Source organism: Eumetopias jubatus, unplaced genomic scaffold (genome assembly GCF_037043125.1).
Source record: "Eumetopias jubatus isolate StellerSeaLion01/CBP00866 unplaced genomic scaffold, mEumJub1_p1.0 scaffold_8, whole genome shotgun sequence".
Taxonomy (NCBI): domain Eukaryota; kingdom Metazoa; phylum Chordata; class Mammalia; order Carnivora; family Otariidae; genus Eumetopias; species Eumetopias jubatus.
In genome coordinates this window covers 13,859,296-13,886,291 of record NW_028274814.1, presented here as the reverse complement: position 1 = coordinate 13,886,291, position 26,996 = coordinate 13,859,296, and the positions used below count along the sequence as shown (strand labels likewise).

Genomic DNA, 26,996 nt, shown 5'->3' with positions numbered 1-26,996 from the left:
GCTATTCCTTTCCTCTTTCTTTCTTTCTTTCTTTCTTTCTTTCTTTCTTTCTTTCTTTCTTCCTTCCTTCCTTCCTTCCTTCCTTTCTCTCTCTCTCTCTCTCTCTTTCTTTCTTTCTTCTTTTGTGATTAGAGAAGCTACTGCAATATGGAGGAGTCAGCCAGAATAAACTCTTGAATGCTAACTTAGGAATCTTGTTGCATCTCATCATGCATGTGGTGGAGTGATCGGGAGCCAACAAGGAGGGAAACAAATTACAAAGATTACTTTGTTCATCTTGGAGAAGGTGGATTGAGGCCAGGATGAAGCTAGAGTGTGACAAACCTGTCAGAAGTCTTGTTAGATGAAATCAGGTAAAGAATGGTGACATTCAGCCCTTGGACTATGGGAATGGAAAGGTGAGAATAAATTCAAGAGAGTTTTAGGGGAATCCACATAATTGATATGAAGGAGAATGGCTCTAAAATGACATTTAGAATTCATGCTTGGGTATCTAGGTGGGTAGTGGTATGTCTTGATAAATAGAAAAACATGTTCCTAAAGGGAAATGATGAGTTTAGGTGAGTAGTATTGATGTTCGAAGTGCCTGTGGACATCCACATAGAGCTTTCCAATAAAAGGAAGGATATATGAACCTAAAGCTCAGTATTGAAGTCGGCTGGGGAGCTATATGTATGGCAGTTGAAGTCACAGAAATAAAGAAGATCACCCTGGAAAAGCATAAAGTATGATAAAGGAACCAGGGACAGAACCCTGGGAAATAACAACACTTAAGTCTGTATAGAAAAGACCTTAAATAGTGGTCATAAAAGTAGGAGGATCAAGAGCAAGTAGTATCAAGGAAACCAAGGAAGGTGTTTCAAGAATGAGGTATCATCAAGAGTTTTATATGCAGTGGTGATGTCAAGGAAAATGAAGACTAAGAAACAGCCAACGGATTGGAGTAGTTTTAGTAGTGGGAGCAAATTAGATCACTGTGGTTTGAAGAGTGAATGGAGGTTAACACATGTGGAAATATCAAATACAGGCTACTGTTTTGGAAACTCATGGTCAAGAAGAGAAAGAAGAACAGAATAATAGCTAGAAGGAAATACAGGTTGAAAGGAGGTTGTTTGTTTGTTTGTTTGTTTGTTTTATGAGGCAAAGGAGAGACTTCACAGTATTCCTATATTGAAGGGGAAAGGGCTGGAAGAGAGGGAGAGGCTGAAGATATAGGAGTGTATTACTCAAGGTCCAATCAGGAGACAGAAATCGCAAGTCATTTGATAGAAAATTTAATATAAAGAATTCTTAAATATTTATAAAGCTGTTTATCAGGTAATTTAGAAGGTGATATAAGGACATAAAGGGATATGAAAGAAGAAACTGTAAGAAACATCTAACATTCTTAGGGCTGGGGGACCAGCAGAGGCAGTAAGAGATGGAGTTTTAAAAGTGTGAGAGGAGTTCAGGAGAGGGAGAAATTTTTTTTTTTTTTTTTGCTAAAGTCCAATCAAAGAGTATTTTATGAAGACGGCATTTGAGCTGGGTGTAACTAAGTAGAAATGAAAGAATATTCCAGGAGTTACACGAGTTGCACATGACCCGGCAAATAGTAGATGCTTAATAAATATTTGTTGAATAGATGAAATTATGAAGGACAGTGAGCAAAATCCAGAGGGTTAAAGTATGGAAAAATTGGGGGAACCCTACGTTTGACTGGGACTTGTGTTGTGGGAGAATGGTGGGCGGCATAAATAGAATAGGGCTGCGGTAGCTTTGAATACCGGGCTAAGGAGTTCAGACTTTATTTTAGGAAGCCAGCTCAAGTTTGAGTAGGGGAGTGACATGTCTAAAACAATAGTTTCTGGAAGGTTGATCTGTCTCTGGTATGGTGAATAAATAGGAAGGAGAGAGGAACCGAAATCATCAGAAGCCAAAAAGGATGACGTGGGTTGGGGTGACAGTAAGGATTAAAAGAGAGGGAATAGATAGGAGACAAAATGAAGAGGGCCAATTGACTTAACCGCTGATTGGAGGGGAGGGTGGAGGACGAAGAAGGGAAATGGAGATCTAGGCCATTGGGAAGAATGGCATAAAGAGGAAAGAAAGGTGTAAGAGATTTTGAAGGGACAAGATAAGTTCTGTGAGGGCCGACTAGACACCCTAGCGCATGCAAGGTGTCGGCCCTGCAGGTCTGCGGCTTCGTGGAGTCCGGACAGGAACTTGGAAGTCATCTGCGCGATTCTGGCTGAGGCCTGTCTTTGGGAGAAAGCAAGAGCATCTCAGAGTATGTGAACCCAGAGCCGGCCCGCTGGCTAGAAGCTGAGGCTGCACTGCCTGCCGATTTACAGTTTTCACCTGGGCTAGCCTGCATCAACTAGGAAGAGGACGATTCTCACGTCTGTACTGCCTTAAAGCACTGGACTCAGGGAGCGGAGGACGCCCGAGTTCTTGCCCCTCCGACGGCTTTCCTAAGGCGGGACAATGAGCGCCTAGGGCTGCCGAGCGCGAGCTTCCTGGGCGGAGGCGCGCGTTTCCCTGCGCGCGCAGGCGCGGCCCGGTGTCGCCTAGCGACCAAGAACAACAGTGGCCCAGAGGCGCGCGCCGGCCGCGGCGGGCGCAGTTCTCCAGGTCGGAGGAGCCGCTGCTCTGAGGCATCTCCTGGCAGGTAAAGGCAGGCGTGCGGCTGCGCAGCTACTCCCGCGGTTTGGAGAGGCCCAGGGCCGAGGTCCCAGCAGAACTTGGGCAAGGAGAAGGTGCCCCGCGGGTGGGGACATCTGGGGCTACTGAGGGAACACCTTGTAGGAGTTGTCGGTCCCTGCCCTATGCCCGCAGTATTAGACGGGGGTCGGGGTGGGTTTCATGAGCATCCCGGACGCCTTCCATTTAACAGGTGACAAAACTGAGGCCCGGAGAGGGGATCTGAGGATCTAAGATGCCGTTACTTGACTCTCAGCAACTCAAGAAGCGAGTCCCCACTTGTTCTAGCCTTCCTCCTCCCCCTTCAAGTTTTCTCAAGAAAGATCTCCCCATTGGCAAACATTTAAGGTCGCGTAGTGTGAAAGTTCACCAAGAAGTACAAATGATTGATACATTTGTGGGGGAAAAATGTGGCTCCTCTCTAATAACCGAGAAGATGCACATTTAAAGCAGGTTTGTTTTCGTACTCAATGCCGTGAAGGTCATGCCTTTTCATCCAGTTATTTTACTTTATCTTAAAGAAGCAGTTGCGGAATGTGGATGAATATTCTATGGCTAAGGATGTTCATTGTAGCCTTATCCGTGATTTCAGGAAATTGGAAACAAATGCTCAACAATAGGGGACTGTCTAGATAAATAGTGGACTTTACAGTATTATTTTAAATGACATGATATCCTGATTCATTGGAGATGATTGGAGCAATATATGGAGACTGAGCTCCCATGAACTTGTCCATTAGTTTAAGAATATAGTAGGAAAATGGTTCCAGGAAGGGAAGTTGAGAATAGGGGCTAGAAATCCAAGTGGGATGGTAAAATCACTATAGAAAACACACAGAAAAGGAACTATATTGAAATAGTGCTGATCTCCCTGAGTTTTTTCCTGAGTGATATTTTTTTTTTTAATCTGATGTGCCCTTCCTTGTTTTCCAAGTTTTCTGTAATGAAATGTATTACCTCTATAAGTGGACAGTAGACACAGAGCTATACGCTTAAATATGATTAAAATGGTAAGTTTTATGGTATGTTTATTTTAGCACAATAAAAAAAATCATTGGGCAGGTGGTAAAAGAGTCAAGGAAAGTAGGTTTGCTTCAAACAGTCAAAGGTATTTATTTTCTTAAGTTGACATCTCTGAAGCTTTAAAGGAAAACACATTTTTAAAGAATAAAATAATATGAGGTAATTTGGTTGTATCATGTTGCTTTTAAGTGAAATGTTGAATTTACAAAGTTAAAAAAAAAAAACACCTTAGGGTTATCTTTGAAGCTCATTGCCCCTGGTTCTTTGTCAGTTGTATACTTTCTCCCCCATTAACTATTATGCTCAATTTGGCAATAGAAACACAAACCAAATGCTTCTTACTTCACGGTATTGCCTAGGATCAGCTCCATTGCTATAATCCTGTGTTAAGGATGTTCCAACCTCTGTACTCTTCAATATGCAATTATTCAAAGCCACTATCCTGAAATGGGAAAAATAAGTTTCCGAGTGAAAATCAGATGACCTACAGTAACTTTGTGTAGGTGTAATTCAGTTCCTTCTCAAACGTTATTCATAAGCAGTTCTTAAGTAAATCAAAGGCTGCTGTATCTTGGAATTGGTTGCAAAGAGCTTTGAAATTTCTTTCTCCTAGAGATTAGTCATAGGATAGATTTTCATTTGTTTAGAATAGTTTCTATGCATCTGCTTGGAATATTATAGACACAAAGTCTAGGGTCTGTGCTTTTTAAGTATCTATGAAAGATGTTTGAATTTTGAAAAAATAATGCCTCTACAATCTGAAAAGAAAATTGAAAAATGAATGTTAAATGTTTTTTATTAATATTAAATTACGTTTGAAAACAATTTTCTCATTTTGTAAGAATTTCCAGGTGTAAAAACTGCTGAATAATTTCAAATGCTTAATTTCAAAACTTTTTATGATGAAAATTGTATTTAATGGAGAATGTGGGTACATTTTAATGTTGAATATATTGGACATAATGTGAGGTAGTGCATCACAGCATAAACTTGCCCAGGCCCTCAAAGATCTTGAAATTTATGTGACCTGAAATTAGGGCCCTGGATGTCTGTCCGAAGTCCCTAGGAGTTTCTATGAACATGTGGCTTTTTAAAATATGTGATAAATTCTGGTCAGTGTCTCTAATGCTAGGAGTTGCATTTGTGCCTTGACATACTATCTGAACTACTAACCCTGATGTAGATTCTCTGCAAGGATTTTCAACTTCCCAGAATTTCTCTGGAAACTATAGTCATTTCCTCAAGACTAGTTTATAGCATTTGAGATTGCGCAAATACCAAGCATAAACTCTCGTTGGAGAAAATTCAAGAGATTTCTGGGGTTATTCTAACAGTCACCAACATCTTGGAAAGATCTCTGTACCCAGGTGGAGTTACTCCTCTGTGATGTATCAACTATGAGTACCAATGCTTTGACATTTTCCCTGCACACGCATTTTTCCTGCACATTTTTCCATACAAAGGCAGGTGGGAAAGGGTCTTGCAAGCAATAACTCCAATTTCCCCAGAATACATCTCTTTAGATTCTCAATTACTTTTTATTTTAAATGAGCTATGGATTATATTAGAGAAAACTTTTGGTTATTTGGGAAAATGACACAAATGTTAGTTTGGAGTTGGTTATGTCTTGGGTATCATTCATAAAATCATACTCCCAGGAAAAACAGTTAATGATTTTTATAAATATCAAATGCCTATTATGTACCAGACACTGTCGGGTTAGATCAGTGCAGAAAGCAGACAAAATCCATCCCTTTGTGGCAAAACATTCTTGGAGATCTCAAAAGTAACTTGGATTTAGTCTCCCAAGCCCTCCATAAGTGAGCTGTAAGCATGGTAAACTGTTTCCTGTTATGTAAGTAAAAGTTATGTCACTAATGTAGTCTCTTTCTTACGAGCTGTAAGCCAGACTAATGCTCAACAATGTTATCAATAAGTTCCTTAAAATTTGAGAATTTGAAAAGGAATGTAGGTAATATATTTGTACGTGTACAATAATTTCTACAAGTACTGCATAGTCTCTTTTTAGGTAAAATCAAAATAAGGAAATGAATCTCCTTCTAAGGGCAGAGGTAACTGAGAGATTTGTACATCGTATATACGATGTACAAATGACAATTTTTTTTTTAAGTGGGCTCTACGCGGGATCTGAACTCACAACCCTGAGATCAAGACCTGAGCTGAGATCAAGAGTCAGATGCTTAATCGACTGACCTGCCCAGGTGCCCCTTTACAAATGACACTTTTAACTATTTATTGCATCTTTTTCCAGAATGGGTAAAAAGATAAAGAAGGAAGCAGAACCTCCTCCTAAGGATGTGGTAAGTTTCTAATTTGAATATTATAGTAGCACATTAACAACCAGTTTTAAAAATAAATTGTTCAAACAGTTTGGCACATACCAGTATATACATGAGTACACAGTGGCAGAAGTCCAAAGTCTGACTAATGATAAGATTAGTTAGAGAAATCTAACATTATATAAACAACATTTACAATGTTGTCATTACATAATTAGCACAATTAGAGAGTAATTATTAGCTTTTCCAGTATGTGGATGGCATGTTTATAAGCCTAGTTAATGAACAAATAGTTTTGGTTTGTTCTTTTAAATATTTTAAATTTATATTTGCCTGTCTGTCATTAATGTTAATCATCCAAGTGAATTTTCAAAATTAACTAGAGTTTATGCTATAGCTACTAGATAGGTATATAAGGCTGTCTGAAGACAACCACTTGGACATCAGGAGTCTTGTATTTTCCAGTTCTATGGAGAGAAAAGTGTGGGTTCATCTTCTCTTTCTATTCCAAATATTTGAGTAATGCATTGCCTACAACACAAAACCCTGTCTCTCTTTTAAAAGCATGGTTTTATCTTATTTCTTTAGAGTTTATGAACTACCAAAAGATTGTGTTAAAAATAGAAAATGAACTTGGACAGTTTTCAGTTTAGAAACTTATTTTGAAACAGACATTTGGTGTAATTTTCTTCAAATGAAATGCAAATTAAAAAAATGCTTAGAGTCAGTCAATAGACTCATAGGATTTTATAGTTTGAAGGAGGCTGAGCTTAGTGCAGTATCTTCCCAACACCACTGGAGCTGTGTGGTTACAAACGTGAGCTGTGTCCCAGCTCTGCCTCTCATGAGCTGTGTTATTTGGCACAGTTGCCAAATGTGGCTGAGTTATTTCAGTTTAAAAAAAAAACTTCAATGCAAATTGTAATGTCCAATTCATTTTGGTTGTTGTATGAATTAAAATGAAATAAAACACATCAAGTTTTCAGTACCTGGCACACAGTTAACACTGGTAAATAAGACCTATTATTATGAGACTCCTTTAGACTCTGACACACACACACACACACACACACACACACACACACACACACACACGCACGCACCCTTATGTAACTTCTTATGTATGATCCTTCAGTACAGTTGGGAATAAAGACTGCAGAAACATCTGTCTGCCCAGGTCTAGGAAAGCTTTGCAGAGATAGATGATTATTGTGGTTCATGATGCATTTTCATCATTCTAGTTGCTCTCCCTTTGGACATACTCCTAAAACATTCCAAAATCTCTCTCTTTTTTTTTCCCCATTGCATTCTAAGTTTGCATTACTACTTTTCATTGCAAAGTAGCATTTTTTAAAAAATTTTATTTTTTTAAAGATTTTATTTATCTATCTATCTATCAGAAGGGGAGAGAGAGAGTGAGCATACAGGTGGATGGAAAGAATCTCAAGCAGACTCCCTGCTAAATGAGGCTCCCAACAGGGGCTCCATCCCAGGACCCTGAGATCATGACCTGAGCCTAAATCAAGAGTTGGACACTTAACCGACTGAGCTACCCAGGTGCCCCAAGATTTTATTTTTACGTAATCTCTACACCCAACATGGGGCTCAAGCTCACAACCCCAAGATCAAGAGTTACATGCTCCATGGACTGAGCCAGCCAGATGCTCCACACAATAACGTTATTGACATCTTATTACCGGAAAGTGGACTAAGGAAGATAGAACTTGCCGACAAAGACTGTCTAATTACAATTGGGATGAAGGGACTACTAAGCAATAGATATATTTGTCTAATACACTTTCTATAATTTTGCAACATCTTGCTTGCATTGTCCTCTGTACTCCAGGCCTCACGGGACACAATCAAGGACTTGAGAAACAGTTTTAATCCTAGTGTTACCAGAAATCTAGCAGTTCACAACAGGCTTAGGGACAGCCAAAGCATGTGTAATGGCCAGTGTCAAAGAAATTACTGCCTATGTTTTCTTCTGGGAGTTGTATGGTTTCAGGTCTCATATTTAGGTCTTTAATCCACTTGAGTTTATTTTTGTGTATGGTGTAAGACAGTGGTCCAGTTTCATTCTTTTTCATGTGGCTGTCCAGTTTTCCCTACACCATTTGTTGAAGAGACCGCCTTTTCCCTGTTCTATATTCTTACCTCCTCTATTCTGTTCCATTGATCTATGTGTCTTATTTTTGTGCCAGTACCGTACTGTTTTGATGACTACAGCTTTGTAGTACATCTTGAAATGTGGGATTGTTATAACTCCAGCTCTGTTCTTCTTTCTCAAGATTGCTTTGGCTATTTGGGATATTTTGTGGTTCCATACATATTTTAGTATTATTTGTTCTAGTTCTGTGAAAAATGTTGTTGGTATTTTGATAGGGATTGCATCAAGTATCCCTCCATAGATGAATGGATAGAGAAGATGTGGCATTTATATGTGCAATGGAGTATTACTCAGCTATACAAAGAATGTGATCTTGCTGTTTGCAACAACATGGAAGGATCTAGAGGGTATAATGCTAAATGGAGTAAGTCAGACAAAGAAAGACAAATGCCTAATGATTTCAGTCATACATGGAATTTAAGAAAAAACCAAATGAACAAACAAAACAAGAGACAAACAAAAAAACATACTTTAAATTCAGAGAACAAACTGGTGGTTGCCAGAGGGGAGGTAGGTGGGCTATGGATGAGATAAAGGGGATTAAAGAGTACACTTATCTTAATGAGAACTGAGAAATGTATAGAATTGTTGAATCATTATATTGTATACCTGAAGCTAATATAACACTGTATGTTAATTATACTTTAAAAAATATAGAGTGAGACCAAAAAAAAAAAAAAAAAAAGGCATGCTACAGTTACCGGTGGTCCTTGACTATTACCTTTCCTCAAGGTCCTTCCATTCTCCCCCTACTCTGACTTTTTGTTAATAAAGCTGATAGATTAGTGTGAAAGTATGTAACCACTTTCTATCTTACAAATTCAAATACTTCAAAACAGTATGCCACAATTTAAACTATCTGAACTTGGAATTTTTTCCAAGGTGTACCTCTTCAAAGTCTACAAAAGTTTTCTTGTACAAATTTTAAAGGAAAACCAAATTTAAAAGATGGATATACAACCGCTTAAGAAAATAAACTTTCCTGTGTCAACTAATAACAACTTCCTTATAGAGTTCCTAAAAACATTATTTCCAAAGATTTGTATTTTTATTAGTCTTTCATCTACTATTTAAAATGGGTTATGGGGACAGAAAGAAGAACGTTCAGTTATATGGTCAAAACAAAAGCTCCCTTTGCTTTTCTTAATTTTCTCATTGTCAAAGCATACATTTAATATATGCCTATATGGTTTATTGACCTCCATTCCTTCTCATGAAAGTGACCACTAGCTAAGAAGATGCTTGGATGTGGGGAAGATATAGCTTGAACGAGCAGTGCAACTATATTCTGCCTCTCCACATCATTTCTTTCTTTTTTTTTTTTAATATTATGTTATGTTAATCACCATACATTACATCATTAGTTTTTGATGTAGTGTTCCATGATTCATTGTTGCGTATAACACCCAGTGCTCCATGCAGAACGTGCCCTCTTTAATACCCATCACCAGGTTAACCCATCCCCCCACTCTCCTCCCCTCTAGAACCCTCAGTTTGTTTCTCAGAGTCCATAGTCTCTCATGGTTCATCTCCCCCTCCGATTTCCCCCCCGTTCATTCTTCCCCTCCTGTATCATCATCATCATCATCATCTTCTTCTTCTTCTTTTTTAACATATAATGTATTATTTGTTTCAGAGGTACAGGTCTGTGATTCAACAGTCTTACACAATTCACAGCGCTCACCATAGCACATACCCTCCCCAATGTCTATCATTTCTATGTCTGGCTGAAAGGTTGTTTGTGATGCTTTAAATAAAAAGCACACTTTCTGTGGAGTGATTGCATAAGAGAGTTACTAGCAAATGACCTTAATAGACAATATTTAATATAAGGCAAGATATTCAGTGACTAAGAATATAGGCTCTGAGTTATACTACCAGAAACTGAATCCTTACTCCATCATCCACCATTTATGATCTGGGGCAAAGTTCCCAACCTCTGTACACTGCAGGGAGGATGAACCGATATCCACTTCCTAACTATTCACAGCAGTGAGGCAAGGTTAGATAAATATAAGATGCTTAGAACCGTGCTTGGCACTAGGTAAGAACTTAGTAAAAGTTGTTATTTTGAATGATGTGGTTGAGGGTGCTCTTCATCACTCTATAAAACTTTAGAATTTTTATGAATTGTCAAAGGAGGCAGGGAGATCAACTGTGGAAGACCAGATGGCCACTGAAGTTCCTGGTGGCCTGGGGTGTGGCTGACATGATTCACGGTCAGGTCTTCAAGTTTATGAGCATGGAATGTTTATTTTCCTAATATTTCAGAGGAAATCGCATTTCAGTGGATAAATCCACAGCATCTAAACTCATAAGGGACTATGGTTCTGGAATCTCAGTAAGTATCAAGTTACCTGAAGATTTATGTTAATGGGTCAGCACCTTCTCTTCGTGGTTCAGTGCATCTGGGGGAGCTGAGCTCCATGAGTATTGAGTCAGAGCAACAGGCACTAGCAGAACCTGCTCCCTCACCTGGGCAACCAAACCCAGTTCCTTGCAGGAGTGGGATGTCTCCAGGGTCTTGTTTCTCCAGGATGCTTTCATCAACCTCAGAATGCAACCCTTGACGCTCTGTCACCTACTGCCAAAACGGACTTATTTCAGAAATGAAGCTTCATGGGAATTTATTTTTCTGTCTTTCGTTCTCATCACAGATAAACAAAATGTAATGACTTAATAAAAATTAGTATAAATTAATAAACATACACAAAACTGTATAAACAATTATCAGCTTGCTTACCTGGCTCTAAACCTTTATTTTAATTCAGGTCATAAAGAAGACTAGAGACCATTTTAGCTGTTTTCATTTTAATTTTTACACTTTTTAGCAGATTTTAACTGATGTCTAGATGTTCTCTACTAAAAGTTTGTACTAGAGTGGTAGTCTGCTTCCTTCTGTTTATCTGTCTCTCTTTTCCTGTGTAATTGGTTCCTTGTGATCTGAGACCACTGACGTAGTAAACACATTCCAATCGACATCAAAAAAGCCTTTTATTTGCCCTTATTGGCACCATAAAAATCACTAAACTGTCATGATTTATATACTTTCACTGAGTTCAACTTTATAATTTTGTATTCTTTCAGAACTGTGCTAATGCAGTAGTCACTAGCCACATGTGGTTATTTGAATTTATAATAATTAAAGTAAAATCAATCAAAATCAACAACTAAAAATTAAATGAAAAATTCAGTTCCTCAGTCACATTACACTCCAAGTGCTCAAATGCCCCACATGGCTTGTGACTACTGTATTGGATGATGAAGAATCAGAACATTTCCATCATTGAAATTCTACTGGGCAGCACTATTCTAAACAATCTTGTTTCCTTAACAGAGATATAAAGTCTATGGCTTCTCTAATTGACTGAGCTTAAAATTTAAAGTTTAGCCAAAATCCTTCCCCTTTATTTCACTCTTTCTATAAATAACTTTTGTTCATCATTTATTTTGTATAGAGTGTGAAATTATAATTTCACAACCAGCTTGTTGGTGACTGTGAGTTCCTCACAGGAAAGCAGATGGGATATGTAATTACAGCACAGTATTATTTATTTAGTTGTGTGGCATTCTGTTATAGCTATCATTTTTTTCTCAGCACCTTTTTAAATAAAAAATTACTATAATGCTGTAGGCTCTGTAGGAGAGACAAATGTCATGCCAAGTTTCTCCGCTCTCTGCCAAATATTGGTATTTCTCCTCCTTTAACAACGCTTTAGATTGTAACTCTCACAGTTTGAATCTTCCCTTTAAGCTTCTTGTACCCCATATCACCGCTTTCTTAATGATGACCAGAAGACATGGCAAAATACTGAAGTGTTTTCTCAACGATTAAAGAAGGACTAAAGATATTTATGATAGTTTTAGTTTAAATATATTTTCATGTACTCCTTTGACAATTGTAGTAATTGTGTCATGACATATCCTTGTTTTAACATGGCATATTTATTCACATGTTTATAAAGTCAGCTTTAAAGATATTGAAATACCAGAATAGCAAATATTCTAGTTGGGGGAAACAGTCACTTAACAAATAATAATATAATTCAGATAGCAATAAGATCAATGAGGAAAAATAAAGTAGGTTGTAAGGATGGAGAGTGATCAGGCTACTTTAAATAAAATCCATGTCAGGGCAAGCTTTCCCAGTGGGTCACATTTAAGAAAGACAAATGGAATGAGGAATTATGCTATGCAAATATCTGGAGAGAGCACCCCAGCCAGAGAATAATAACTAAGGCTTACTTAGTGTGTGTGAGGAATGCCAAGAAAGTTGGTATGGCTGGAAATTAGAAAGCAAGGGAATAGGAGGTAGGTGCCAAAAGTAGTGGGATGGTGGTGATTATGTAGGGCCTTTTCAGCTATATTTTTTTTCTAATGTGCAAAAGGGGAATCCAGTGGAAGGTTACAAGTAGAGGATTAGCAACATCTCATTTATATTTAAAACAAAACGCATAAGATCACTCTAGCTACAATGTGAAAGAAAAGTGAAAACTGGAAAACCAATTTGGAGGCTATTACAGAGGAGCCATAAACTATGCAGCTAGGCCCAGATAGTAACTATGGAGAAGGCAAGAAGTGGCCATAATGGGGATCCATGTTGAGGGTAGAGTTGACGGGATTTGCTGATGGATTGCACGTGGGGTGTGAGAAGAAGAGGAGTTGCGAGATGTTTCAAAGTTTTTGGCTTGAACAACTGAGTAAATGATGGTAAACATACTGAAGAAGACACATACACTAAAGAAACAATGTATTAAGTGCTATTATAGGGAAGTTCAGAGGAATATAGCTGTGGAAAAAAAAAGCAAAATAAAACAACCCCCCCAAACAACAACAACAAGAAAAAACAAAGATTTTCAATACCCAAACTACCATGAATAAAAAGCAATAAAAAATTTATCCAGAAAGCTGGAGGCCTGATAATTAAAGTAAGCCCTAAGCTTCTACAGTTTCAAGTATTGTTTATTATTTTAATTCTCTAGAAATGAAATAAAAATGTCAAGAAGTGATAGGTGACATGTGATCACTGATGATGGTCTTAGAACTATTTTGGTGAACCTGATGAGGATGAAAGTCAGTTTAGGGGCGCCTGGGTGGCTTAGTTGTTAAGTGTCTGCCTTCGGCTCGGGTCATGATCCCAGGGTCCTGGGATCGAGTGCTGCATCAGACTCCTTGATCAGGGGGAAGCCTGCTTCTCCCTCTTTCACTCCCCTTGCTTGTATTCCTTCTCTCGCTGTGTCTCTCTCTGTCAAATAAATAAATAAAATCTTAAAAAAAAAAGTCAGTTTAGAGATGTTCAGCAGGAAGTATGAGAGGGAGAAAATGGAGAAAAATCAATAGTTCATAAAATTTTTGACTGAAAGGGAAGGAGAGATAGGATGGCATCTGGAAGGTGATTAACATCTAGGGAAAAATTATTTTTGTTTTAAAATAAGAGAGTTTTGAGAAGCCAGAGTTTAGAGAAGCTAAGGTGGCTGGAATTTGCAGGGCTGCCAGAGAGGAGGGAAATACATAGAAAAATAGCTCCAGAAATTTTGTTAATAGTCCCCTTGATTCTTTGAAGTCTAAGCTGCACAGGGTGAAACTCATGCTCATGACAAAGAACAGGCACGAACAACTCTCAGAGAGATGTAAGCTGCATAATTTTTAGACTCATACAGGTCTGGAAGACATTCTGGTTTTGATCCAAAAGATTGGAGAGATCTTATTGAACATCTGGGGTATTAAATAGAGCCCCCAGCAAGGTCATGCCTTAGTAGTAGTATGGCTAATCCAGCCCTAGAGCAAAGGCTTCCCCAGACCTGCTGTAATAAGGCTTTAAAGCAGGCCTTAAATAGATCAAGCTAAACCATAAATAAAACAACTGTCTAGCAGAACAAAATTCAACATCCTTTAAGAGAAACCCCCCCAAAAGAATCCAGACACTCACCAACATAATTTTCACAATGTTTAGTTGCCAATAAAAATTATTATATATGCAAAGAAATATGTGACCCATAATCAGAAGAAAACTCAGTTGATAAGCCAATTGAGGAGATAAAATTGGATACTAAAAAGAAGACTGGAAAAAAGGAACCAGGGGCCAAATCAGAAAAAGAGAAAACAACTAAGAGGATGGCCCATTAAAACCCAATCATATCTGTAACTATATTAAATGTAAATGATTTAATACTCCAATTAAAAGTGAGAGACTGTCAAACTGAATAAAAAAAACAAGATCCAAACTATAAGCTGTCTACAAGAAATCTCCTTTCAATATAAAGATATGGCTAGGTTAAAAGTAAAAATATGGAAAAAGATACACTGAAATAATCATAAGAAAGATGGAGTGCCTATATTAATACTAGATGAATTATATTACAGGGCAAATAATATTACCAGAGAAAAAGAGATACATATCTTCTTAATGAAAAGGTTCATTTGTAAGAGGAAAAATGGTCCTAAATGTTGTTCACCTAATAACACTTGTTTAAAATACATGGAGAGGGGCACCTGGGTGGCTCAGTCGTTAAGCGTCTGCCTTCAGCTCAGGTCATGATCCCAGGGTCCTGGGATCGAGCCCTGCATCAGGCTCCCTGCTCGGCAGGAAGCCTGCTTCTCCCTCTCCCACTCCCCTTGCTTGTGTTCCCTCTCTCGCTGTCTCTCTCTCTGTCAAATAAATAAATAAAATCTTTAAAAAAAATACATGGAGAAAAAAGATATCATTTGCCATTAGCATCAAAAATAATGAAATATTTAGAGATAAGTTTAACAAAATAAATGCAATGCTTATATGCTGAAAACTATAAAACATTGCTGAGACAAAGAAGACAAATAAATGAAGAGGTATCTATTGTTGGATACAGATACATTGGTGGTGGGAACACAAGATAGTAAAACTACTTTGGAAAAAAAAATATTTTTTTGTAAAGTTAAACATTCACTACCAGAGCAAGCCAGAAATTCTACTCCTAGGTATTTACTCAAGAGAAATGAAAGCACATATCTACAAGAAGACTTATATGAAAATGCTCATTGCAGCTTTATTCATAATGGTCCCAAATGGAAACAACCCAAAGGTCCATCAGCTAATTGAATGGATAAACAAATTGTGTTGTATTCATACAATGAGATATCACTCATCAGTAAAAAGGAATGAATCACTGATACATGGAACAATCTGAATGAATCTCATAAGCATTCTGCCAAATGAAAGGAGCCATACATAAAGGGTACTGATGTAATAATTTCGTATTAAACAAAGTTAATCTATAGTGAAAGGAGGCAGATCAGTGGTTGCCTAGAGTGATTATGGGAAAGGGAATCAACTGCAGAGAGGTGGGAGCAAATATTTTGGGGTAATGGAAAGTTCCACATATCATTGGCTATACATACATATACATTTATTAAAACTCATCATAGGTGCATTTTACTGAATCTAAATTGGCCCTCTGTAAAGTGGACTCAAACTAAGTAATGGGAATAATTTAATTGTTAGGAGGAAGGTGACTACTCAAGAGAAAAAAGGGATAATTAATAGTATGACATAATGGGGAATATGTATGTTCTATGAGAGTGGGGGACTTGGTTATCTTGTTTAATGTGCTCTTCTCAGTATAATGCACTTAATAGGAGTTGAATGAGTGTTTATTGAATGAATGAGTGAATTAAAGATGAATGGGTTAAAAATCCAAAGCACACATTAGATATTGGGCTGAGATAGTAGAAGAAACATTTTCTTTAATATAATAGAAGAGTATGTGCAGAGGCTCTTGTGAATATGTGAGGCTCTTGTGAATTTGTTGATCATGAATTTACAGTAATCCTAATTTTCCCTGTAGTTTAACATTCTCTTAGAATGCTCGGATGCTTGAGCACAAATATAAAGAAAGAAATTTCTAGTGTCTGTTCATGGTTTGGGTATTTTAAATTGATTTGATGAGGGGCGCCTGGGTGGCTTAGTTGGTTAAGCAGCTGCCTTCGGCTCAGGTCATGATCCCAGGGTCCTGGGATCGAGCCCCACATCGGGCTCTTTCCTCCGCGGAGAGCCTGCTTCTCTCTCTAACTCTGCCTGCTGCTCTGCCTACTTGTGTTCTCTCTCTCTCTCTGTCAAATAAATAAATAAAATCTTAAAAAAAATAAATTGATTTGATGAGAAGACAGAAGGACACAAAGGTTTATTTAGGGTTTGGCAGGAGTGTTATTAAGATAATAGATCATGAAATCTAAGCAAGATAAGAAGTAAAGTGAAGAGACGAGAGAGCTGAAGTGGAAATAGAGGGAGTGAATGGGGTGGGGACCCCAATGAGGAGGAGGAGGAAGAATAGCTGTAGCAGGAGTAGCTGAACAGTGAAGCTTTATCTTCCACCATTTGCTTGATGGCTACCAAGAAATCCTCAAAGACTGAACATTGTGGGCGCTACAGGAAACCTCTCTGTGAGGAAGCAAAGAAAAATTGATGGAGTATCAAGCATGATGGCAGAAGACAAAGCTGAGAGATAGATGGACGTATTGAGTCAGAGTCAGTAGAAGGGACATAAGAGAATTTTTAAAGTGTTGAGAAGGCTTCTGTTTCTGGCTAGGATGCAGTAGTAGTAATATAGAGCAATAGAGCATTTCTTCCACTGCAACAACCATGAAAAGCAGATTGACTTAAAAATATAATCTAAGAGCTATAGAAAGGCAAATTAAAAAAACTGAAAATACCAAGGATTGGTGAGGATGTGGGACAACTGGAACTCTTATTTATAACTAGTGGGAATATAAATTGATAAAACTGTTCAACAGTATGCGTGAAAGGTAAATACGTATCTAGCCTATGACTCATCAAATCCATGCCTCGGTATGTGCCCAAGGGAAATGAAGACACATATCCACAAAAAGACATGTGCAAGAATAGTCATTGCAGCTTTGTTCATGATTGCCTCCAACTGAAAGAACCCAAACATTCATACAACAGAATAATATACAGCTATAAAAAGTATGACTTAGTACAAAAATGTGAATGAATCTCAGAGATGTGCTGTGCTAAACAAGGCAGAGGTAAAAGTCATGTTCTATGATTCTCTTTATATATAAATTATATATATATTTGATATGTTATAGAATATATATTATATATATAAATATACATATATATTCTCTATATAAAGTTTAAGAACAGGAAAAACTAATTTATGATTTTAAAAGTCACATAACGATGATCTTTCTGGGGATTTTTTGGAGGGGGAAGGAGCGTCAGGAGGTGATAGAAATGTTCTATATCTTAGATCTGAATTTGTATTCTGTAAGATCAAGTGGAAGAAATATGCACCAATATACAAAAAACGGAGTAGATTTTGCTTTTTAACTCAATCTGACAATCTTAATTAATGAAATCTACTGGCCCTATAGATGTTTATTTTGGCCATTGATAGATTTGATTTTATTCCTATCATTTTATTTTAAGTTTAAGGTTTATTTTAAGTTTAAGATGTTTCTTTGCTATATTTTCATGTTGTGTCTCTTTTGTACTTCCCTTTTTCTAAATTGAGCAACTTTCATTTGTTACCCTTTCCTTTTGATAATTTGGAACTTCTACTACTTATCTGTAGTCTATTAAACACATATTTAAGCCTGCTTTTTATATCAATGTAAAAAATAAGTTATAACTGGGCAATAATCTCTTTCTGTTTACCAAAACAATCCTGTTTCCTTTACATGAGCTTTGTTGAAAAATTTCTAGAATTTTAATTCCAAGTCATTTTTAATTTTTTTCTCATAATGTGTCATCTTTACCTCAGAAATCCTTAAGAATTACATTGTGATTCACAACATCACTATCATTCAGCTTAACTATATATTTTATTGTATTTATTGATCTACTACTATTGTTTTTATATTTTGTCTTCCTCAGTTTGGGCTGGAGCATTTGCCAAGTAATTTGTTTAAATATATAGTTAATATACTTGTTGACTTTATGAGTGCCTGATGGTTTTCAAGCCTCAATCCCCAAATAGTTTCAGAAGTCCTCCCTTAAAATTTCTGTGGATTTCTGGGCCATTGTGCTCTTCTGATCGGTGTTGAAGCCAGTGTCTTTGCCATTGCTCTGGGCTCTGCTAGAGGGGCCATATTTTCTCACTGGTTCACGTCACTGGAAAACCACAAGTGCCACAAGCTTGGTGCATGTGGCAGACTTTTTTTTTTTAAGATTTTTTAATTTATTTATGAGCAAGAGAGAGAGCACAAGCAGGGAGAGTGGCTGAGGGAGAGGGAGAAGCAGACTCTCGTTGATCAGGGAGCCTGATTACAGGGCTTGATCCCAAAACCCTGAGATCATGACCTGTTGAAGGCAGACACTTAACCGACTGCGCCACCAGGCACCCCTGGCAGACTTTTAATGAAGTTTTATCTCCCCAGAAAGAGTCCAAGAGGCTTGAGAACAAACACTATGACTTTTGTAACTCTTAGAGTTTCTAGTATAGAGTAAGACATACACAAACAACAGCTTTAATTTGGATGTTAGATAATGCTGTCCTGAAATCCAACAGTCATTTCCCCTGCAAGGGGGATTTTTATCCCAGCTGTGCCCTTTTAGGTCATTGCTTACTGCTCTCTTCTCTGTCTTCACTCTCCCAACCTCACACAATTATGCTTCCTTACTTAGAGTAATCTGTCCCTCCATTCTCAGCCTGGAACTGAACACCAATTTTAATTATATCCCCAGACACAATAAGATGTCCATTTAGGAAGGGCCAACACAAAGAGCCAGCTAAAACTTTGAAATTCATTTTTTTTCCTTTAACATAAGCAGAACACCCTCCTTCACCAGTCTCTTGGAAATGGAAGAAAAATGGTGTAATAATTTGTTTTCACCTTGACAAAAGAAAACCCATAGGAGCCGTGAATTTGTTATTGTGCATTTCGCCTACCCATGAATTCTCAAGATCTCATAACGCAATAGAGATCTTCCTAGAGCTATACACTTTTTCTTTACACCGTATTACCATTTTACCATTACCATAAAATCTGTTTCAGGTTTTATCCAATTTTACATTTTGTTATATGCAGTTTTCTATTGTTTTTTAGTTATTTCACATATGTAATTTCTGCTTTCTCAGAAAGAATAGTGATTAGAAGCAAGTACTGATTATTAGGACTGTCAGGGCATCTAATATATACAAGTACTCAAGGATTCTTGTGTATCAACTAAGAATTATGCTAGTATATGTTATTTAATGATCATCTATTATGTGCCAGACAATGTGCTAAGTGCATTACATATATGATCTCTAATACTCTCCTTGATCTTTCAGGAAGAATAGGTATCATTATACACATTATACAGGAAAGGAAAACTGAAATTCTAGCAGCTTAAGTAACTTGTTTGATTCCACATGGCTAAGTTGAGAGACTAGGTCTGTCAGATTCCAGAATGCTTTGCTCTTCCTGCCATTACTCCAGGAATTCCAAAGCCACCAACACTGGCAACTATCTATCAGTGATGTTTTTTAAATAAAAACTTTACAATGCACTTCGTGGGCAGTGACTACATCCTTTTAGCATGATTATGTTCTCTTTGAGTTTCTAGACACCATTCATTTTTTATGTGTTTTTTAAAGCTTATATGTGAACCTGACATTTTTTTCTCTCTACATTTCAGTTTGATCCATTAACGATTGAAAGCAAAAAAGCAGCAACTGTGGTGTTAATGCTTAATTCTCCAGAAGAAGAAATTTTGGCTAAAGCATGTGAAGCCATTTATAGATTTGCTTTAAAAGGTTTGGTTTTTTCAGTTTATTTTTCTATTTCATTAGTTTCTTAAAATATTTACTATATAAAGGGCCCTTTCTCCCTAGTCTTTAATTCACTTCTTGTCAGATGAATTCTTTCAGACAACCAGAATATCATTTAATGCATTACCTGAAACTAATATATCTCCCTAAGTGCCTATCTTAATCTTGAGGAGTAATTTAGTCACTGCATAGAATAGTCATGTTGAAAGTTTTATTGTTGTTTAAAAAATTGTAAGTCACAGGAGCTGCAAGAGCTCCCAGTGGTCAAAGCTGGAACAATTTGAGCAAGAAAATAAAGTAGTATTGGATTATAACCCAAAGTATAAATAAATGTTTATAAGCCTATACTGATATAAAAAAAATACTTGAATAAATAAATAAATGGGAGAGAAAATACAAATCTCCCATGCAGAAGAATTCCAAATAATTTATGTACTCTGACCTGAAGGAGGCAGAATATAACTTTTCACTCTTTAGGTATGGGCTTTGCATAGTGACTTCTTTTCAAAGATTACAATATGGAAACAGGGAAAAAAGAGTAGGTTTATAGTAGAGAAACCTGACAAACACTATTCAGTCAGGTGATCAAAATCAGCATCAACAGTGATAAGTCATAGTGATAATATGTGAACTTGACATGATGTAATGAAAATGGCACTTCTGTTATTTTTCCCCAAAACTTATAACCCTGAAATCAGACAAGTTCCAAGTCAGGGACGTTCTAGACGTACTAGATATAGTACGTCTAACCAGTACTCCTCAAAACTGTCACAGCTATCAAAAACAAGAAGAGTCTGAGAAACTCTCAGCCAAGAGGAGTTGAGGATATATGACTAAATGTCACAGGGGACCCTGGATAGGATCCTGGAACAGAGAAGGAACATTAGGCTAAAAGTAAGGAAATCTGAATAAACATGGATGTTAATTAATAGTAACATATTAATACTGGTTTATTAATTGTAACAAATGTACCCACTAATGCAAAATGTTAATAACAGGGGAAAATGGGTATGGGATATGTGGTAACTGTACTATCCTTGCAATTTTTCTGTAAAACTAAAACTGTTATAAAAAATAGAGTTTATTAAAACACTATACATGGTACAAGTTAGGTTCTCTTGCAAGGTTTATTCATAGAGGGTTTACAAACATAAATGACAATTATATTTTAGTTCATTCCAAGTGGTGGATAAAAGTAGACTTTTATTATACTGTATAACATTTTAATTGAGAGTACTTGAAGAGTTTAGTACAACTTGGTATCTTTAACAAAACCTTTTAAACTAAGAAGGGAGCAATTTGGTATTTAAGGAAATGATACTTTAAACATTGTTTTGGGACTTGTATGAGAAAACAACAAATCACTCAAATAGCAAATGGTGAAATACTCACCTTGCTATATCACTCTAGTCATCATTGGGAATCCAGATAAAAACCAGAATCGTTGCTTCTGGCAGGTATGGTTCATGAGTAATTGTGTAGAATTCTGGGCCAGATATCAGGGAGACATTGGATCATGCAGTTATGGCAACATGAGTCTCACTCAGCCATACAGAGTTATCAAATGCCATCTTTTTTATATGACATGAGGTAAAGAAATAGATAGGCATATATTTTATGTGAAGTCAATACAGAAATTACTGTAAGTCTGGTATTTTATACTAGCAGTATTTTCTGACTGTGTTTTTAAGATAAATGATAGGACGTTGCCTTTTGGCCATGATGGACCAAGGGGTCAAATTTACTTTCCTGATTGAAACAACTAAGAAAACAAAAATCTATGAAATAACAGAGGGCAAAACACTGGATATTAGGCAATGAAGGACAGTGACCATTGAGAGATAGGAAATGAGGGAAATAAACTCTATGATTACCCCAGCTTATTGATTTCAGAGAATTTGCAGGCCACATCACAGGAAGGGGTAACTTGTACAGAGCTTGGTGGACTCTGAGTTGAGAAGACAGATCTCAGAGATCAGGGAGACAAAGGCAGCAAGAGTTTTCAGTAACAGAGAGGAAAGAGTTTCACGGAAAGAGAACTCAGGAGATAGGCAAAGGGTCCGACTCAAGTGTTCAGCTGAGTACTGATAAGGAGGTATATATATGGGAACTACTTGAAGTCAGACAAAGCACTTAACATGATCAGAGTTAACAGTGCCTGATGCTCACACAGGGCCACAAATAGTGCCTGTTTCTATCAGCCAGACTAGAAAATCTCAATATTCATGGAGAATTGTGTAGAATACACAGAAGGGTCTTGCTTCAATGGTTAGAAATAATTAGCCCTAGATCGAGCTCTGTTCGAGTACTACCTAATAAATATTTTAAAAAGCAAGACCTAAAGTGATCAAATTGTTTCCAGATAATTGTGTCCCAAAACAAATTTGAAGAATACAAAAATAACCATTTACCAACTAGGTAAAATTCACAATGTCTGGCATCCAATAAAAAATTACCAGGCATGAAAAGAAGCAGGAAAATATAACTCCTAATGAGGATATAAAATCATCAGTAAATAAAAACTGACACAATGTATGTGTAATTAGAGTCTTTGAAAAAGAAGAGAGAGGGACAGAAAAAGTATTAGGAGAAATGATAGCTCTGAATTTCCCCAATTTGACGAAAACTCTAAGCTTCCAGATCCAAGATGCTCGTAAAAACCCAAGCACAATGAATATGAAGAAAATTACACCAAGGTACAACAAAATCAAATTGTTTGAAAAGAGTGATAAAGAAAAAATCTTAAAAAGAAGCCAGGGGGAAAAGCACATTACATTCAGAGGAACAAAAATAAGGATGACTGTAGATTTATCATCACAAATGATGCAAGCAAGAAGTCAGTGGAGTAGCATCTTTAAAATACTGAAAGAAAAATAAAAACTTTAAACCTAGAATTTTATTCCCAGCAAAAATATCTTTCAACAACATAAGTGAGATAATGTCTCTTTCAGACATTCAAAAGCTGAAGTAGTTTATTGCAAGCAGACCCACACTACTAATTATAGTAAAGTAGGTCCTTCAGGAAGAAGGAAAATGATACCAGATGGAAATGTGGATCTACACAAAATAATAAAGATAGAACATTAGAAATGGTAACAGAAAGTTTTTTTCTCATTATTTAAATCACTGAAGAATCAAATTGGTTATCTTAAACAAAAATAGTAATCATTTACTGTGCAGAAGCACTTGTAAAAATAAGATATATGACAACAATAGAACCAAGGTAGAAAGCAGAAAAATGGAAGTATATACTATTGTAAGGTTCTTGCACTATATGTGAAGTGCTCTATCCCAACTTAAAAGTAGACTGTGATAAGGATGTATACTACAGACTTTAATACAACCACTAAAATAACAAAGAGTAATATCAAATAAGCCAACAAAGGAAATGAAATGGAATTATAAAAATAATATTCAATTCATACAAAGAAGGCAGAAATGAAAAAAAGGAAAACAAAGAATAATGAGACACACAAAAAACAAATAACAAGATGGTAGACTCAAACCTAATGTTGTCAATAATCCAACTAAATGTAAATGGGCTGAGTACTCAATTAACAAGGAGATAGTTTTATAGTCTATAAAAATCAAGACCAAACTACATGCTGCATCCAATAAATGCACTTAGAATATAATGACACAAATATCTTGAAAGTAAAAGGATAAAAAACGATATATTAGCACTAATCAAAAGAAAGCTGGACGGGTGCCTTGGGTGGCTCAGATGGTTAAGCGTCTGCCTTTGCTCCGGTCATGATCCCAGGATCCTGGGATCGTGCCCCACGTTGGGCTCCTGGCTCAGTGGGCAGCCTGCTTCTCCCTCTCCCTCTCCCTCTCCCTCTGCTCATGCTCTCTCTCGCTCTCTCTCTCTGTATCTCTGTGTCTCAAATGGATAAATAAAATCTTTAAAAAAAAAAAAAAAAAGAAAGCCGGAGTGGCTATACTAATATCAGAATAATAAAGGAGTAGTATCAGATAAAAAACCTCATTTTATAATAATAAAAGAGTCAATTAATCAAGAAGCTATGAAAAATAAAATAAGATGAAAACAGAGAGGGAGGCAAACCAGAAGAGATTCTTAACTATAGGAAACAAACTGAGGGTTGCTGGAGGGAAGGTGGGTGGGGGGAGGGGGTAATTGGGTGATGGGCATTAAGGAGGACACTTGATGTAATGAGCACTGGGTGTTATATGCAACTGATGAATCGCGAATTCTACCCTTGAAACTAATATTACAGTATGTGTTAACTAAACTGGATATAAATAAAAGAAAAAAAGAAGCTATGAAAAAACCTATAATGTCAGAGCTTCAAAATACATGAAGTTAGAAAGCAGGGAGAAATAAACATCCACAATTATAGCTGAGGACTTTAATAACCTTCTGTTAATAAAAGAAAGAACAAATGAATAGCAAATCTGTAAGAATATAAAAGATTTGAACAGCAATAAAAATGAATTTAACCTAATTGATATTTATAGAACACTCCAAGCAGAATAACATTCTTTTCAAATGCAAACAGGACATTTATCAAAATAGGTGATATTCTGAGCCATAATACAAGCCTTAATAAATTTATTTTAAAAGAATTCCGATCATATAAAATATATGTCATACCACAATAGAATTAAATTGAAAATCACTTAACACAAAGGACTCTGGACAATCATTAAGTAGAAAGTAAACTACACACTTATAAATAATCTGTCAGTGAAAGAATTCAAAAGGAAAATCCAAATTGAAAATGAAAACATAACATATAAAAATTTGTGGGATGCTACCAAAAGAGTATTTGGTAGCATTTAGCCAAAAGTTTCTTAGATATGACACTAAAACATAATCCATAAGAGGACAATTGATTGGATTTTATCAAATTTACCCTAAACACACACCTCACCAAAAAAGATACACAGATGGCAAATAAGCACGTGAAAAGACATCATATATTATCAGGAAATTGCAAATTAAAGCAATAATGAAATATCACTACATACCTATTAGAATGGCTAAAATTCTAAACACTGACAACATAAGATGCTGGTGAAGATGTGGAACAACAGGGACTCTCACTCATTGCTGGTGGGAGTCCAAAATAGTACAGGTACTTTGGAAGATGATTTGGTAGTTTCTTAGAAAGCTAAACATAATCTTATACATTTCTCAAAACCTATAGAATTGTACAGCACATATAGTGAACCATAATGTAGATTATCAACTCTAGTTAATAGTAATGTGTCAATATTGGTTCATCAGTTGTAACAAATGTACCACACTAATGCATGATGTTAATAATAAGAGAAACGGGGGAGGGAAGGGGGATAGAGTATATGAGAACTCTGTATTGTTCGTTCATTTTTTTAAAAAGACATTTATTTGAGAGAGAGAGAGCATGAGCAGAGGTCGGGGGGAAGGGCAGAGGTAGAGAGCCCAGAGCCCAACACAATACTGGATCCCAGGACCCTGAATGACCTAAATCCATAGTCAGCTGCTTAACGGACTGAACTACCCAGGCACCCCTGTTTATTTTTTAATAAACTTGAAACTGCTCAAAAAAAGTCTAGTAATTTTTTTAAAAGATACTCCATAGACCACAAGAAAATTTTTGTTAATCATATATCTGATAAAGGATTTGTGTCCAGAATATATAAAGAACCCTCAGAACTCAATAATAAAACAAACCAAATTTAAAAATACATACGAGCAAGAGATTTGAACAGACTTTACCAAAGAGATATATGGATGGCATAAGCATACCTTTTGCTCACCATCATTAGTTGTGAGGGAAATGCAAATTAAAACCATGATGAAATACTACTTCACACCCTCTAAGATTACTATGATCAGAAAGATGGACAGATGTGTTGGCTAGGATGGGGAAAAATTGGAACTTTTGCATCCACTTTGGAACAGTTCGGCAGTTTCTCGAAAAGTTAAATGTACACCAAACATATATGATCCAGCCAAATCATGATATATCCATATAATGGAATAGTAAATAACAATAAATAGGATGGGCGCCTGGGTGGCTCAGTTGGTTAAGCGACTGCCTTCGGCTCAGGTCATGATTCTGGAGTCCCGGGATCGAGTCCCGCGTCGGGCTTCCTGCTCAGCAGGGAGTCTGCTTCTCCCTCTGACCCTCTGACCCTCTTCCCTCTTGTGATTTCTATCTCTCATTCTCTCTCTCTCTCTCAAATAAATAAATAAAATCTTAAAAAAAAAACAATAAATAGGATGAACTATGATACATGCTACAACGTGAATTAATCTCAAAATAATTAGACTGAGTGAGAAAACCAGGCAATAACGAATTCATACTGCATGATTATATAAAGTTCTGGGAAATGCAAAATAATGTATAGTAATAGGAGGAAGAGATCACAAAGTGTCAAAAGGGCACTTTTGGGGGTGTTAGATATGTTCTTCATGGTGGCATTTGGTTTCATGGGTGTTAAACACATGTCAAAACTTATCAAGTCATTTTCTTTAAATATGTACAGTCTATTGTATGTCATCTCATTAAAGCTGTTAAAAAAGAATAAAAATAGATGTAAAAGATGACACAGGTTGTTAATTTTGCAAATCCTCTTCTGATCATAAAGTTATAATATATAGCATTATTTAAAAAAGAAGAAATATGTTTTAATGAAGAAATAATTCAAGTTAATAAAAGTAATCAAAGCCTCAGAATGAAAATTTAAAGGAACTTTCAATTTTTATAACAATCTGATAATTAAAATATGTTTTTACTTAAGCATTAGTATCTTAAATTAAGTTTCATTTGACAAATGTTTTCATCTAAGAAATTAAGTTTTAAATTTCCATAAAATACAAATATTGGAAGATTTGAAAAGAAGTTTGTAAGAGTCAACAGTGCATATTTCAACATATTCTTACCAGGCGACAGATTTGATCATTTAGATACAGGGCAATTCCATGGGCTCTACGAAGCTATAGTCTGTGTCTTATCAGAATGTGGACCTATAACTTAAAATATAAAATACTCTAATTTTATGAGAAAACTAAGGCAAGAAAAGTTAAAATGACTTTATTATACTCTCAAATTAATTTTG

General features: G+C 36.4%; 1 protein-coding gene across 1 annotated transcript in view; it reads left to right on the top strand.

Annotated features, from left to right (window-relative positions):
* The first annotated feature begins 2,152 nt into the window (after nt 1-2,152).
* Nucleotides 2,153-26,996, top strand: part of ARMC3 (armadillo repeat containing 3) — a 91,695-nt gene continuing 66,851 nt past the window's right edge. Inside the window, exons 1-4 of the mRNA XM_088025692.1 lie at nt 2,153-2,269; nt 2,364-2,650; nt 16,539-16,590; nt 19,796-19,913. Coding sequence (XP_087881818.1) covers nt 2,153-2,269; nt 2,364-2,650; nt 16,539-16,590; nt 19,796-19,913 — 574 coding nt within the window. The remainder of the gene's footprint in view (nt 2,270-2,363; nt 2,651-16,538; nt 16,591-19,795; nt 19,914-26,996) is intronic.